General features: G+C 40.3%; 1 protein-coding gene and 1 pseudogene across 1 annotated transcript; both read right to left on the reverse strand.

Moving 5' to 3' along the window:
* Positions 1-1458: 1458 nt before the first annotated feature.
* Positions 1459-9391, reverse strand: LOC112903561 (annotated as a pseudogene).
* An 801-nt stretch (positions 9392-10192) lies between these two features.
* LOC112903504 (probable Histone-lysine N-methyltransferase ATXR5) lies at positions 10193-14458 on the reverse strand. Its single transcript, XM_025972771.1, has 6 exons — positions 14212-14458; positions 13984-14076; positions 11126-11349; positions 10949-11049; positions 10450-10662; positions 10193-10352 (listed from the first exon to the last, which is right to left on the reverse strand). The coding sequence occupies exons 1-6, from the start codon at positions 14456-14458 to the stop codon at positions 10193-10195; spliced, it is 1038 nt and encodes a 345-aa protein (XP_025828556.1).
* Positions 14459-17669: the final 3211 nt, after the last annotated feature.

Consider the following 17669-nt stretch of genomic DNA (forward strand, 5'->3'; position numbering starts at 1 on the left):
CTTGAGACTTTATTTTGGAAATCCACACGACGAGGCCGGATACTTATGCTAGAGACTGACGAGGCTCTAGCACTTCATCATTTTCATTCATTGGTGCTTATATGCATACTCGGAGATAACTCCTCATTTTTATATAGAGACGATGACGATTACGACCATCGGCATAGCTTAATCGGAGGTGTTCTGCAGTTAACACTGCAGATGTAATTAACCGGGGCATCTGTAGGGGCCAGGGGAACTAGAATCTACACAATTTTCTGATTGTCAGATGCTACTCGGCACAATATATTATATGGTGCGGGAAATTATACTTTGTAATTCTATCATGAATGAATAAAGTGATGTTCCCGTACTTTCATTCTTTGTGTTTAATGCACATTTATTTGATTTGGTATACAAATGTATACCGGCACACCTGCGCAATTAGTACTATGCACGAACGCCCCCCCCCCCCCCCCACCCCCCAAGCTTTTAAGATAAAGGAAGCTCCTAAAGGGGAGTGCTTCTTTTTTGTGAAACAGTTTCGTGTATGAAATCTCTGTTTTATTTTATATGTACTATTTTTGATATTTAGAGATGGGATTTATCTATGAAAATCTGACTTATAAATATTTCATGCAGACATAGCTGGCATTGTGGTACTCAAGTGGAGCGTTTCTTTTTTGTAGACCCCGGTGTACCACAATGCCAGCTATGTCTGCATGAAATATTTATAAGTCAGATTTTCATAGATAAATCCCATCTCTAAATATCAAAAATAGTACATATAAAATAAAACAGAGATTTCATACACGAAACTGTTTCACAAAAAAGAAGCACTCCCCTTTAGGAGCTTCTTTTAAGACAGCTTGGGGGGTGGGGGGGGGGGGGGGGCGTTCGTGCATAGTACTAATTGCGCAGGTGTGCCGGTATACATTTGTATACCAAATCAAATAAATGTGCATTAAACACAAAGAACGAAAGTACGGTAAACATCACTTTATTCATTCATGATAGAATTACAAAGTACAATTTCCCGCGCCATATAATATATTGTGCCGAGTAGCATCTGACTACCAGAGGATTGTGTAGATTCTAGTTCCTGTGGCCCCTAAAGATGCTCCAGTTAATTACATCTGAAGTGTTGACTCCAGAACACCTTCGATTAAGCTATGCGATGGTCGTAATCGTTGCCGTCTCCATATAAAAATGAGTTATCTCCGAGTATCATAAACACAAATGTGAAGTGCTAGAGCCTCGTCAGTCTCTAGCAAAAGTATCTGGCCTCATCATGCGGATTCCGAAAATAAAGTCTCAAGAAGTGTTCGGCCTCGTCAGTCACGAACAAAATAATTCCATCCTTGCCGGTCGCGGAAAAGGAAGATCCCAGCCTCGTTGGTCAGGGGAGAAAAGGAGACTTCATATGGTTCACCGGCCTTGACGGTGCGCAAGAATGATAATTTCTGGGTTCCATATTAGTCACAATATATATAGCTTTTCACCACAGGCTATATCACAGCAAACCACCAACAAGATATGGCTCTCCCCATCAATTTCATACCGCACACAAGACATTTTTTGCTTCTTCACTCCATGCCTTCAAAAATCAGTATACATCCTTTCTTTGAGGTGAGAATACAGCAGAAAAATAAAAAAAAAGAACTACTTATGTTGTGTGCTTATTGATGCTGATAATAAGGCGAGAAATGTTTTCATGTTTGTCAGGGAAAATGACCAACCGCTAGGAAGGATCAACTGTGAAAAGGAGGTGTCATAATACAGTCACAATCATCGTTTCCCTGTTCTCCAAAAATAATCAACATCCATGGCAAATTCATGTATGAAGGTCATATCCTTAATATTGGCATCAGCCTACACTGTGAAACTGAAAATAGCTGTGTGTAAGTACTATATGTGTGTGTAGTCAAATAAATAAAAAATGTGTATGTACTCCATATATATAAGGTCCAGGGTTTTTCTCATACAATTTTGTGTTTCCGGCATAAATTTGTGTGTGTGGGTCTGTAACACTTGAACATTGAGGTCAGTGGCGCACACACAAATTCCAGCTGCATGAACACAAATAGCGAGTTTTGGGGTGCAAAACTGCAAACTGTGAACTGTATACGGACAAGTTTCAAAAGGTAAATAACTAAGTGCCATGTGTTCAATAAAGCGTCCCTCACGGGAATAAAAAACCACAAGAAGTGGATGTCATTGGCCTTTTCTTTTGCATGGTTCTGCACAATTCTATGGTTTATTTATCCTCTTTGGGAAGAACATTGAAAGTTGAGTGCAAAATTAGAAAAAAAAAGCACCAAATGGTTATGATATTATTTCGTGTCAAAGATTTTCTAACCTGCATACCGCCTTCCTCCAATCTTGCCTGATAGGAAGATCTACATACTAGGCATGTTTGTCTACTCGTTCTTGAACTCTGCTTTTGAAGATGTCAAAGCGGTGGCAAGAGAAGCTATTTTTTTACTCTTGCAGCTCTATCTTTTGTTGGGACAAATTGCAGTATATATCCTTATCCTATTCTTGTGGATAGCCAGTGAATGCCTTCTAAGATCTGAATTGCCATTACCCTACAATGCAAGATATTCAATAGCTGTACTGTGAAAGCTTAAAAAACACTATATATGACCGAATCAAACTCAACAATAGCCAAGCTGTTGTCCCGTCGATCATCCATGCAAGCAATGGAAGCAAAAGGTATCACATTTTACACGACATACTGGAATGATGGGGCATGTAGCTGGAAGAAATTACTAACTACGAGAGCCTACATTTTGCGTGCTCTCTATCCTGGTCATCATTCTGAAGCCAGAATAAATCGATGGTTTTGGTCTGCTTCATTGGAAACCCTAGGATCCGCAAAATAGAATGAAGCAGGAAACACAGTGAGAAGTTAAGATAGCACAACAAGGCAACAATCTAAAGAAATCGACGATCTTGATCTGCTTCATAGCATACCGTAAGGTGATGGTGTCCCTCCTAGCTCCCAACGACCAATTCGTCAGCATAATCATTATCAAATCAGGAAGTAGAGCATGCTTCTTCAGTAAAGTGCGGAAATTGCATTAAAAAAGTGTGAAAATTGGACATAAGATTTGACCATGGTGGATGGAGTGGTGAAACCACAAATCCACCACTATACTATAAGTGTTTTCTTACATCATTGATTGAATATCACCACAAATTTATAGTGATGCCACTCATAAAGCAAGAAATGTCTCCACGTTTGTCAGGGCAAATGACCAGCCTCAGGGAAGGATATGCTGTCAAAAGGAGTGTCAAAATACAGTCACAATCATGGTTTTCTCTGTTCTCCAAATAATCAACATCCCCAGAGAATTCAGCTATGAAGGTCATATCCATAATATTGGCATCAGCCTGAATAGTGAAACTGAAAATAGCTACTATTCATAAGTATTATTTCTATGTAGTCAAATAAAAATAAAATGTGTGTGTACTCCATATAGTTCACTGTTTTGCTCACACAATTTTGTGTGTATGCCACTGAAATTTGTATGTGTGTCAGGGCCGGCTCTACATTTTTTAGGGCCCTAGGGCCAAAAGGATACTATGGGCCCTTTAGACTAAAAAGTTCTTTACACCAAATTATAAAGCATATAGTAGTAGTAACATATGCTCAATTCTTGAAAAACAGTGTCCATATTAGAAACTAAAAAGAGCACAAAATGAGACTAGTATGATTGCCACAAACAAGAATAAAGTCCAACGATTCCATCAACAATAATGTTTCTGTGGTTCAAAAAACTCCTTTGGAAATTTATCAATGCAAAGTCATCAAGGATAATGTTGAGGTGAGGGCTCCAAATATTCACTAATGTTATAGCTTTTAAGTCTCTAGAGGGAATGGGAATGAAATTAATTGTCACTATAACTTATGGACCGAATGAAAAACAAAGGGAAAAAGGGAGAAGATTGCTGAGTGTGAACCTCCTATTGACCTGATCCAGGATAGGGTCCAGGATTAGGGCATTCGTGAGTTCAGGAACAGCAGCACAAGGTCACCTTGCTGGTGAATCAGAGCACCGACGACGACGACAAGTCCACCAAGCAGCAATCGCCAAGACTAATCAATTCGCTGATTCGATTTGATCTCGTGAAGAACACTAACGTGAATCACCAAGACGTTGTTGATGGTCCTTAAATGAAAAATCCAATCAACTATACGTACTCAGGATTAAAGGAAAACTACCTCACTTAATCGCATATTTATATCAATAACCTAGTTCCATAAATGTATTGCATCATGCTGTTATTGGGATACAAGTCCAAAACAAGAGGAAAGCACGCTGGACGCAGAACAAGTACACATAAGATCCCGTCCCGCGTCGCACAAATAAAGAAGGTCACACCTGGCAAGGCAAACTAACGTACAAGTGCGGCAAACACTCAGAACAAGGAAGAAAACCCACCTTTCAGTACACCAGTCGAAGGTGGTGGCTAGGGGCGCCACCAAATTGGTCGGCCGAACCTGGCTAGGCTCCCGGACAGATGCACTTTGGCGGGAAGATAACCACCGCCCTCCTGAAGTCAGTTGCTATGGTTTCCATGTATACCTCGGCTAGGAATCGCCCTTAGACTAGTATAAAAGGAGGGGGAGCACCCACTCTCTCAACACACCACACTTGAAGCCTCTCTCCCTCTCTCTGGTTATGACTTATAATCCATAGGCTAGTGGAGCTAGGCCAAAATTCTTCTTAGCAAGTGCAAGTTGTCCTCGGGATCATTGAGCAACCTTAGACTCTTGGTATGGCTTTGTATCTAACTTGTCCATATTCTACTCATAATATAGAGTTAATTCATGGTTACCTTACTATCTTAATAGTTGGACATGCCATGTCTTATGCTTCCTCAAGTTATATAACCATGTTTAGCTTAGTTTTAAGCTTCAACATCGGTTTGGTGTGCTTTCGGGCTTGCTCTAGTTCTATGCATGTTGATCATCATGGTCGGGGTTCCAGAGGGGCTAGAGTAGTGATCATGTGCCCGGGCATGGTGCCCAGGGCACGTAGGATCCATCGAATATGACTGCATTCCACGGTCTATCGGGGGCATGCAACAGGTGGTGACAGTCCTGTTTGTCCCTTGTCGTCCCCCACATTCGGATATGGTGTAGGAGTCTAAAGTGTTATTCCAGATTGTTGGCAGACCAGTACTGGGTAGTCTCCCCGTAATGTTGAATGCTTAAAACTAATCCTAATCATGTGTTGTATAACCCTTGCTAGCTTAAATAAGTACCGCTAGGCAACCCTTTGTTTGCATATGCTCCCACTGACTTTTGGTTTATTTGTTATTCTTTATTTATGAGATTGGCTTGTGTGTGTCACATTACCCTTATAGATAATTTATCATAACTTACCCTTGTATGAAATGTAGTTTATAGCATAATCATATTGTTCTAATTATGTACCTAGTAAACTCTTTTATACTATTCCATCCTTTGGGCAAATATGAATAACGATACCCTGATATTCTTTGGGTGAAATGCTACAACAATATATCCGTGCGATTATGAATTTATTTATGAACGTTAAGAAATACCAATAGACACGACTCGACCTCGTTTCAGTTTCAGCGCCTGATCCCTCGTGCTCGTAGAATCGCACCTCATCCTCGACTCAAACGAGGTCGCGCAATCGACGTTTCGCCCTTTTGCCCTTGCGTTGCTGGACCTGATGACTGGACTAAGACTCTAACGTGTGCCGCGGTGCTGCTCTGCATACATACATGAGGTTGGGCCCCCTTTTTCGGCCAGGGCCCTAGGCGGTCGCCCCTCCTGCCTAGGCCCAGAGCAAGGCGTGTTTGTGTGACACTGGAACATCAAGGGCGGTGGCACACACACAAAATTCCAGTGGCATGCACACAAATAGCGAATTTAGGTTCCAATACCGCAAACTTTGAATTGTATACGGACAAGTTTCCAAAAATTGAATAAATGAGTGTCGTAATATTCTATCATTAGTATACATCACAACACTTAGAAAGAAAAGGAACATAATAGGGACAAATACATTATCATCTAACAACAAGAAAAAGCAAAAGCACTCAAATTAACAAAGAAGATTTTCTATCCATTTGAAATGTTCCTCTAGTCAGCAACAGAGATAGTTCTATTACAATATTCTTATACAGAGGAGATACACAGATAACTATTTACTCCCACAGAAGGGACTAGAAAATAAAATCCCTGAAAAAGATGAATAAAAAGATGCATCTTGAGAGCAGAAACAATGACAATTCCTATTGGCTCTTCTACCAGTCAGCCAGTCACCAGCTAGCACCTATCAATTTCTGTCATTAGGATCTCTTTGCAAAAATGGATTGAATCCGTCATTTGTACCAACTGACAGTATAGTAAGTTAGAGGTTTTTGTGGCAAAGCTGGAAAATTGCCACTAAGCCCTAGTTTGCCCAACCTCATTAGTGTTGGATGGGTCATAACTTTCATGGTTAGTTAGAGGAAATGATGAGTGGGATATGCATTCTCTTGTCCATTGTAGTCACAATATAGCTTTTCACCACAAGCTACATCACGGCAGGCCACCAGCAATAGAATGAAGCAGGAAACACAGTGAGAAGTTAAGATAGCACAACAAGGCAACAATCTAAAGAAATCAACGATCTTGATCTGCTTCATTGCAAACCGTAACGTCATGGGTGTCCCTCCTAGCTCCCAACCACCAATTCGTTAGCCTAATCGTTATCAAATCAGGAAGTAGAGCGCACTTCTTGAGTAAAGTGGGGAAATTCAATTTTAAAAGTGTGGAAATTGGACATAAAATTGTGCACTTTGATTTGACCATGGTGGATGGAGTGGTGAAACCACAAATCCACCACTATACTAAAGGTGGTTTCTTACATTATTGATTGAATATCTGCTGGAAGCCTTATGCCGGAAATCAGGCATGTGTTGCATATGCATTTTGCTAGTGCTTGTGAGTAGTAGAATTCTCAGTAATGTAATAGGGTAGTGCATGTTTTACTACCATTTGGACATAAATTGTTCTGGTGGAAGAATTCCGATTTTTGGTTCGTAGAAATAAATTTAGCAGTACCTTTGGTTAACCAGGCAAACAGTTTAGTGGCTATGGTTGTTAGGCAAGACAAGGATATTCCATTGGAATGAGCATATGAACCTCAACACACATCCAAATAATCCAATGTCAGTATCGAACACATAAGCACGCACCCATGCAAACGTGTGCGTGCGTCTGTGCACCAAAATCACAACAGTTGAAAAGGAAAATAATAGGGACAAAAACATCATCATCTAACACCAAGAAAAAGCTAAAGCGCACAAATTAGAAGATAAATTATTTTCTATCCATTTGAAATTTGATTTAGTCAGCAACTGTAAGCTCTGCCATAATACTCATATACAGAGGAAATACACAGACAACTAATTATAGGATTTCTGTGGCAAATCAAGAAATATTGTTACTAAATTCTATTTGCCCAACCTCGTTAGTGTTGGGCGGGTGACAACTTTCTAGGTTAGCTTAGAGAAAATGTTGAGTGGGTTATGCATGCCCGTATCCATTGTAGTCACAGTATATAGCTTTTCACCACAAGCTATATCACGACAGACCACTAAATTAAAGACATGGCTCACCACATTAATGTCCTACCACACACATTTGACATCTTGCTTCTCCTTTCCACCCCTTCAATAATTTTCAAAGTTTCAAACTTAGAAACAATATGTACTGTAAGGAAAATGGCCCCTAAACCATTGTTTGTGATTTTGGTAATTGAATAACAACATAACCATTGGGACTAATGTGTTTGTCAAGATATACCTTTGAAAGTGTTTATGGATTCCAAGGATGTAATGGAAGCCATTCAAATGATCAAGTATGAAAACATTCGCAAAGAAATGAAGCAAAACAAGCACAGATGCAATTGACCGACTAATGCTATCAACTGAACCGACTAATACTGTTAGGAAACTCAGGGCAGCTTATTTCAACTGACCGACTAAATCGATCAAGGAGAAGAGGGTCACCGAACCAGTAGGTCGTCCTTGGCTCTACCTTAGAATGGTACTGGAATGATGGATTAATTCGGTGCTCTATGAAATGACATTGACCGAATCAATTTGTGGGCCTGGCTAAATCTCAGTATGGTACTGGAATGACTGATTAATTCGGTGCTCAGGCTCATAACACTAACCAAATTAATCTATCATTAGTCAGTGATGGTTGTCCAAGTGCTAAAAGTGGTGACGATCAATTCAGTCATGGTGATTATACTTGACCGAATTAATCTGTCAATGCTGCGTGTGCAGCATAAGGAGCATAGTTTCTTTGGTTGGGGTTATAAATACCCCCCGCCCGGCCATTTCAAGGGTGCTTGAGCTTAGTGAAGATATTGGCTTGTGCTCCACACGTATTTTAGTGCTCAATCCACCAAAGTGATCAAGAGAAGATTAAGGCAATTAGCATAAGTCTTATGGCTTGATTAGTGCTAGTTTAGGCCTCTTAGAGCATTGCTTTGGGTGTTAGCCTAGAGTTAGACGAGGTTTGCACACCTCTTTGTTATCGGTGCTTGCACGCACCAAGAGTTGTAAATTGGGGACTTGTAAGTCTTGCGAGACCCTCCAACTGCGTTTGTGGAGTGGCCGCCGGTGCTTGTGAGAGGGAGGAGAGGCCCTCGGTGTTTTGCCAAAGCTCTAACTAGTGAAGATGGCGGGGATCATCCGGGAGAGGCAAGGCGGAGACCCACTTGCGCGTGGGGAAGGCCCATTGGCTATCCACGGAGTTACTCGATCGGGAGCTTGGCTCTTGCGTGGGCATTCCCTCACGAGGGGCTCCAACGAGGATTAGGGGAAAGCGAGAGCTTTCCGATACCTTGGTAAAAAAGTTATCGTGCCGGAAGTTTGCATTCTCTACCCCATTTATATTCACATTCCGCATTACCTCTTGCACTTACTTTCCGCATTTACCTTTTCCTAGAATTGCCATGTGTAATTTGTAGGATTGGAACCTAGGATGCACAATTTTTGAACGGTAGAGATATCAACGCATAGAAAAACCTAATGCACATCTAGATAGATTTTGAAATAGATTTTTATATGTGCTTGGAGCATTAGTTTTTAGAACACCTAATTCACCCCCTCTTAGGGTGTCACGGTCCTTTCATGTACACATCCTTTCTTTAACATGAGAAATAGTACAATAAAAAATGGTACTTACGGTGGGTGTGGTTATTGTGATGTCGCTCCTAAAGCAAGAAACGTTTCCACGTTTGTCAGGGCAAATGCCCAGCCTCTGGGAAGGATCTGCTGTCAAAAGGAGTGTCATAAGACAGTCAGACTCATCGTTTTCTCTGTTCTCCAAATAATCCAGATCCCCAGAAAATTCAGCTGTGAAGGTCATATCCTTAATTTTGGCATCAGCCTGAATAGTGAAACTGACAATAGCTATTCAAGAGTATTATTTCTATGTGGTCAAATATAAATAAAATGTGTGTGTACTCCATATAGTTCACTGTTTTGCTCACAGAATTTTGTGTTTATGCCACTGAAATTTGTATGTGTGACACTGGAACAACAAGGGAAGTGGCACACACACAAATTCCAGTGGTATGCACACAAATAGCGAATTTAGGTCTCAATACCACGAACTCTGAATTGTATACGGACAAGTTTCCAAAAATTAAATAAATGAGTGTCATAATATTCTATCATTCAGTATACATCACAAACTTGGGAAAGAAAAGGAACATAATGGGGACAAATAAACTATCAACTAACAACAAGAAAAAGCAAAAGCACTGAAATTAACAGAGAAGATTTTCTATCCATTCAAAAATGTTCCTTTAATCAGCAACAGATATTACAATATTCTTTTACTGAGGAGATACACAGATAACTATTTACTCTGACAGAAGGGACCAGAAATAAAAATCCCTGGAAAAAAAATGAATAAGAAGATGCATCTTGAGAGCAGAAACAATGACAATTCCTATTGGCTCTTCTACCAGTTAGCCAGTCACCCGCTAGCACCTATCAATTTCTGTCATGAGGATCTCTATGCAAGAATGGATTAAATCGGTCATTTGTACCAACCTACAGTATAGTAAGTTTTAGGATTTGGTGGCAAAGATGGAAAATTGCCACTAAGCTCCATTTCCCCCAACCTCATTAGTGTTGGATGGGTCATAACTTTTGTGTTTAGTTAGAGGAAATGATGAGTGGGATATGCATTCTCTTGTCCATTATAGTCGCAATATAGCTTTTCACCACAAGCTATATCACGGCAGGCCACCAACAATACATGGCTCTCCCCATCAATGTCGTACCGCACACATTTGACATTTTGCTTCTTCTTTCCATCCCTTCATTAATTTAAGAGTTTCAAACTTAGGAACAATACAGTACCACATCCTTTCTTTAAGGTGAGGACACAGTACCAACAGAAACTCAACTACTTACGGTGTGTGGTTATTGATGCCGCTCATAAAGCGAGAAATGTTTCCACGTTTGTCAGGGGAAATGACCAGCCTCTGTGAAGGATCTGCTGTCAAAAGGAGTGTCATAAGACAGTCACAATCATCGTTTTCTCTGTTCTCCAAATAATCAACATCCCCAGCAAATTCAGCTATGAAGGTCATATCCTTAATATTGGCATCAGCCTGCACAGTGAAACTGAAAATAGCTATGTATAAGTGTTATTTCTGTGTAGTCAAATATAAATAAAAATGTGTGTGTACTCCATAGAGCCCACTGCTTTGCTCACACAATTTTGTGTGTATGCCACTGAATATTTTTTTGTGTGTGTGAAACTGGAACGTCCAGGGAAGTAGCGCACACACAAATTCCAGCAGCATGCGCACAAATAGCAACTTTCAGGCGCAAAACCATGAACTCTGAATTGTGTACGTTCAAGTTTCCAAAAAGTAAATAAGTAAGTGCCATGAGTTCAAGAAAGTACCCTTCACGGGAATCAAAAACCACAAGAAGTGGAGGGCATTGGCCTCTTTGTTGCATGGTTCTGCACAGCTCCATGGTTTGTTTATCCTCTTTGTGAAGAACCTTGAAAGTTGAATGCAAAATTAGATCAAAACACTAAATCATTATAACATTATTTTGGGTAAAAAGATTTGCTAACCTGGATACCACCTTCCTCAAATCTCGCCAGATTGGAAGATCTAGGAGCCATGTGAGTCACGTATGTCAACTCGTTACTGAACTCTGCATTTGAAGATGCCAGAGCAGTGGCCAGAGAAGCCATTTGTTTGAGTCTTGTAGCTCTATCTTCAGTTGGGACAAATGGCAGTAGCCTCCTCCTCTTCTTGTGCATAACGAGTGAACTCTTCCTTCTCCTTCTAACATCTGAAAATGATGAAGTAAATTCCTTGAGTTAGTACCATAGTAAATGCATCTCTTTCTGATTCATACTCAATCTATTTTCGAACCAGCTCAGTTTGTGTTTCAAATTTAACTAAAATCTTGGTACTCAATAAAATATTATGTGACATGGCAGTCAATATTGTTGATCAAATTTTACATTTTGCAATAAATGTGAGGTATGTGGCATATACACTTAACTTACAAACTAATTACCAAAAGTCTACAAAGTGAGTTACACACTCTCTTTTTTCAATCACACGTTGCCGATTAGGAAATTTCAACCTTTTCTGATGGTTAACGAAGCATCAATTGTATAGCCATTCACTCAGTAGTGCAGAATCAAACATACAACACAAAAAGACATGAAGGACATACTAATTCGAATTTTCGCTACAGCTAGCTCTTACAAGGGACATTGAATAAACAACTTACAGAAGATGATGTGTTAATACTATGGGTTCCTTATGGAAAGGCCAAAGGCGGGAACTAGAGGAAATCATCCAATCCGTATAAACATAAATGGTGCATAATGTGAACATCATGATTTGTTTTCAACCAAATGGTGCCGTTACTACTTAAAAAGTATGCATAACTAACACAGATTAAATGTTTGTCCGGTAATGCTTTCCCACATTTTTCTGTTTATGATGTTATTGACTGCGACACATTTTAACATGACCATATTCTTTGTTGCCTGGAATTTCCAATCTGCGGGGAGTATTTGCAGGTAATCCTATCTTTGATCAGCTAGCTAGCCATGGAGTCAATACATCTACAAAATCAAACATACCATGCAGAAAGAAACAAGTACTAACAGGAAATTTCACTACTGCTAGTTCTTAATAGGCGGATCGAACCTGTACCAAGCACATTTTTGACAACAATCTTACAGTAACTGACATGTTAATTAATAAAAAGAAAGCACAGCTACCGGAACCTGTATTATATTAATACATCCAGCAATCAGCAATATAGGACTAGAACAACTATGTATTTCTTATAAGCCTGAAACTATTTTAATGGTTAACTGAATGGTGCCACGACAATCAAGTGGTACGCATGAAGCATATGTCCAAATCAGAAATAAGTTAATGCGTACAAGCATAAATGATGTAGAAACAAACTACAAAGTGAACAACATGATTTGTTTGCATTGAACTGCATGTCACGGTTTCTGGTTAAAAATCATGCATACTAACACAGATAATTTTTTTCGTCAGGTATTTCTTCCCAGCCTATCATGTAACAAGTACGTCATATATATTTTAATGTAGCCATACTGTTTTTTGACTAGACACTCCGATTTGAAGGGGGTCATTTGCAGGCAATGCTGCATCTGCATCTTATCGGGCAGCCTTGCAGTAAATATAAGTGCAGAATCAAACCATACAATACATGTGGGGCCGTTTGGATCCTTCGGGGTAAAGTTTAGCCCCGTCGCATCAGATATTTGGACACCAATTAGAAATATTAAATATAGGCTAATTATAAAACTAATTGCATAAATAGAGACTAATTCGCGATACAAATCCATTAAGCCTAATTAGTCCATGATTTGACAATGTTGTGCTAAGTAAATATATGCTAATGATAAATTAATTAGGTTTAATAGATTCGTCTCGTGAATTAGTCTCAATTTATACAATTAGTTTTGTAATTACCTCATATTTAGTCCCTCTAATTAGCATCCAAACATCCGATGTGACCGAACTAAAACTGGATCTAAACGGCTAGATCATAAGGTGCATCCAACCCGTATCAAGCAAATTTTAGACAATGAATTTATATATTGAACCGTTCGCAAATAAAAAGAAAGCAAAGCTTACTGGAGCCATTTTATTAATACATCCAGCAATCAGTAATAGGAGCCAGGGGTGAATAATCAGGGCCCGGCGACCCTGGGCACCCATCCACGCTCGGGCGGCATGGTCGCTAAGGGGCCAGATACTCAAATCGTCCGCCTTTGCTGCAACCTTGTTCTTCTATAGATGAGAAGAGCTGTTTTGTGGTCCGTCCTGGGCTCCATTCAGTCCCGGCCCGTTCGCCACTGACAGGAGCGCGCAAAAAACTATATGGCTTCCTTTATGGTACAAGTACAAAACATACCCACATCAGATATCAGTTAATTGGTACAAGCATAAATGATGTACAAAGTGAACAGCATGATTTGTTTGAACCGCACTTTGCATTACTATAGCTTCCACCCATGATAAGTGAATAGGTCACAATTTAACGTACCCATATCAATGTTTGTTGCCTAGAATTTCCAAATCGCAGGGGATGATATTTGCAGTGCATCGATCAGCTAGCCATGATACAAGTGCAGAATGAAACTAAAAACACCAAATAGACATGGAAGACATATTAGCAGCAATGTTTTGGTGCCGCTAGCTCTTCACAGGTGCCTCGAACCTGTACCGATGACACTTTGTACAAAGAAATTTACAATGCAAGACTATCAGCAGCTGTGGAAGCTTAAAAAACACTGACCGAAACGAATTCAACAGTAGCCAAGCTGTTGTTCCATCAATCATTCATGCAAGCAATGGAAACAAAAGGTCTCACATTTCACACGATATTAGGCATTGGGACACGTTGCTGCCTGGAAGGAATTACCTTGGGAGAGCCTACATTTCGCGGGCTCGCCATCCTGGTCATCGTTCTGAATCCGAAAGAAATCGATGATCTTGGCCTGCTCCATTGGAAAGCCTATGATTCAATGCAGAACGAAGCAGGAAAAATAGTGAGAAGGTGAGATAGCACAAGTAAACAATCTTAAGAAGTGGAAAAGGAGCGCCGGGAGAGGGGGATGTGGAGATGGAGGTCGCAACTCGCAAGACTCACTTTTGAAGCGCTTGACGGGCGGGGCACAGTCGGAGCAGAACCATGGGCCGATGGGGACCTTGGCGGCGATCGGGCGAAGGCAGAAGGTGTGGCGGCCGCGGTCGCAGCGGTCGCAGAGCAGCAGCTCGTCGCCGCGCTCGCCGGAGCCGCAGGTGTCGCAGACGACGGCCTCGTAGATGGCCTCGCGCGCGCGGGCGACTGGGGGCGCCGCGTCGACGGGGCGCGAGCGGCGCATGACGTCGGCCATGGTGGAGAAGCGGCGCGGCGTCGGGGGCTGCTTGTTTACGGGACGCAAGCGGTGCATGACGTCGGCCATGGAGCAGTAGCGGCGTGGCACCGGGAGCTCGTGGGGCCGCATTGGTGCAATAATGCGCTTGCGCTCCACCTCCGGCGAGGTCGAGGACGACGGCGCGTGGCTGCCCATGGCAGCGGAGACGTGAGGGCAAGGGGATGGAGGAGGTCTCGGTCGAGAGAAGGACGAGATGGCGGCCGGAGGTGGAGTCGTGAGGTAGGGCCCAACGTCCTCATGTAGGAGGTGAGGTGACCGTTGCTACTCCTCATCGCAGCCGCCGCGCACACAGGTTTTCTTTTTCTTGCCTTTCGTGTTCGTTTCTCGTGTTTCTATCTTAACACGTCTACTTTGTTCAACCTTTCAAAAATTGTTTTGTCTTTTCTAGGGTACATTTTTATGAACTAATTCCGTTATGTGTATGTCTTTATTGCTTTTTTAGAATTTGTTGGTTAGATTATATATTGTTGGACTGTGTATACCAATGCAAAATAGCAAATAGCAAAGTACTCCATCTGTTTTTAGATTATAGGTGGTTTTGGTATTTTCTAGGTGCATGATTTTTCTATGTATTTAGACATAGTGTTTATCTAAATGTATAGTAAAAAATATGCATCTAGAAATACCAAAATAACATATAATTTGAAACGGAGAGAGTATATATATCCTGTCAATTTGTTTGAAGTTTTTCAACAGCTGGGTATAGCTAACAACTCTCAGTCATAAATTAGCAATTCTCTATATATTTGAATCAACTCTCATTCTGAATATCTTTCATATGGAATCTTCTTTCTAAGCCGAATCAACAATATCCCTGTCTTCACTTCATTGCGAAGGGGATCAAAGTGATCTGTTTATTAGCAACCAAGGTGTGACTAATGGGTTACGAACGCTCATTTCCCCAGCTACAATATCAATCAAAACTGGCAGGCACTTATTGTACCCAAATTTTAAGATGAAATGCCACCTCATCTGGCTTATCTGTTGCCGAAGAAAACCCTGGACAACCAATCCTGTGACAAACTTTTAGTTGCAGCACAAAAACAAACTAATGAGTAGTAGCCACAACTGTCCGTTGCAAATCAAATCTCTAACGCTACCATATATAGCAGCACATGCTCATGGTTTAAATTGTTGGTTGCCAACAATGGAGCATCATGTGAATTGGTAATACAGAAACTGTTTACTTTTGCTGCCAATTAAATTGCTTGGTCTCTCTAGACTTGCGGTAACAAATGACAATAGAACACCATTTCTCTCACTCTTCTAATGATGTCATGCACAAAATCATTGTCTCATTGCAGAAATAGTTCATCCTCTTGTGGAGTTGAAGAACTGGATGGAAGGCTTCAGGAAGACTAGTACCTTGCGCGCGCCTTGATGCGCGTTCATTCTTACTGGAATTCTATTATTTGGTTATACACAATTGTTTACAAATAGTAGGAAGTGAGAAAGTAGGATAGCTATTAAAAAAGATTTGAAACTCCAAATGTAAGCAAAACTAATACAATTCATATAAAAACTTGCAACATTAGTACATTTAGATTACCCATGTAGGAACAGAAGAACATCAGGTTATTTTACAAGAAAAGATAGAACATCTTGCTAAGTAGACATGTGATTTTTGTGATAGCAAATCATCAACTACGTAGTATAGGATAGAGTTCATAGCAGTGGAAATATATATACGATATATGTTACAAGTTTATGAACAATAAACATCCACATGCACTGCCACAGAAAAAACACATCATAGACGGGTGACAAAGCGCACCACACAGACAGCGCCAAAGCTTTTGACCAAGTTCAAATTCTGCATGATGGTAGATGAAAACAAATAGGATTTCTACATGTGGTTTCTTAAGAAAACTGACCGTAGAAATCCCATTTCCCAGGGGCGGACCCAGGATTTGGGAGGTGGGTATTCAAAATTTCAAATGGTGTAAAAAAATTTTGACAGCCCAAAATACACAATAATAGCACATAATTGAGTACCAAAAATATAAATGGTTCATAACTTGAAATTGTTCGACATATAGATAATAGATATACTAAATGATCAACATATCGAGGTGGGAATATCTGAAATAAATAGAGGATGAAATTCTGAAACAACATACGACATTGATAAGGATGCTTACAAATTACAAGATAACTTTACGATCCTTCATGGCTTGAAAATACTCGATGATGTCCTCATCTTTCGCTTGCAAGAAGAATTCCCTTTCAATGAATGTGGTCAAACAATTATTCAAAAATTTCTGCCCCATCTTGCTTCTTATCTTGTTTTTGATAGTGTTCATTGCAGAAAAGATCATCTCAACACTAGCAGTCACAACAGGAAGAATTAGAACTAATTTGAGAAGTTTGTACACAATGGCATGCAGAGAAACCATATTTCCTTTAACTAGCATCATAGACAACTCTGATAGACTTCTCAAATTTTTGAAGTTCTCATCATTCCTCACACGAGCAATATAGAGATGTAGTTGAAAACAAAGTTGGTTCATTTCTTCATAGTCAAAGTCATGAGGATAGAACCCAGCAAGCTTAACCAACTTCTCAATATCAAAGGTAGAAAAGGAGTTAACTGGACTGAATGCTGCCATACATCTAAGTAGCTATGTGTTTACCTCATCAAACATGTTTTTCAGCTCCTGAAGTTGCCTATCAATGACACCCAAAAACATGTCAGCATGAAACTGGTGGTAATTAGTGGCACCTCTATAGAACTTAGTTGATCTTTGTATAGGAATATACTTTCCATCCATGTCAACAATTTTAACTTTGTGCTTCTCACAAAAAGAAGTGACCTTCTTAAGAAATTCTTTCCATCTAGCATCTTCTCTCAAAACATCCAATTCTACCTTTACGAACTCAAGAAGATCCATTGCATTTACAATATCTTGCTCTCTCTTTTGCAAAGCATTGCACTATAATGATTATTATCTTCATCATCAGATTTGGATTCATCTATATATAGGCATGGATTCATCATCTTCGATTATTGGAGGATCAGTTGGCTCATCTCTCACTGCTTCAGGAGGTATTGTGCTTGTCCCACTAGTACTCTATCCTGGAACTATCTGCATCTGACTTTCATTAGTAGATGGAGTAACAACCTCTGGCTCAGGAAGTTTCTGTTTTGCGGCAGCTCTTTGCAAGAAAG

The sequence above is a fragment of the Panicum hallii genome, chromosome 8 (assembly GCF_002211085.1).
Source record: "Panicum hallii strain FIL2 chromosome 8, PHallii_v3.1, whole genome shotgun sequence".
Classification (NCBI taxonomy): domain Eukaryota; kingdom Viridiplantae; phylum Streptophyta; class Magnoliopsida; order Poales; family Poaceae; genus Panicum; species Panicum hallii.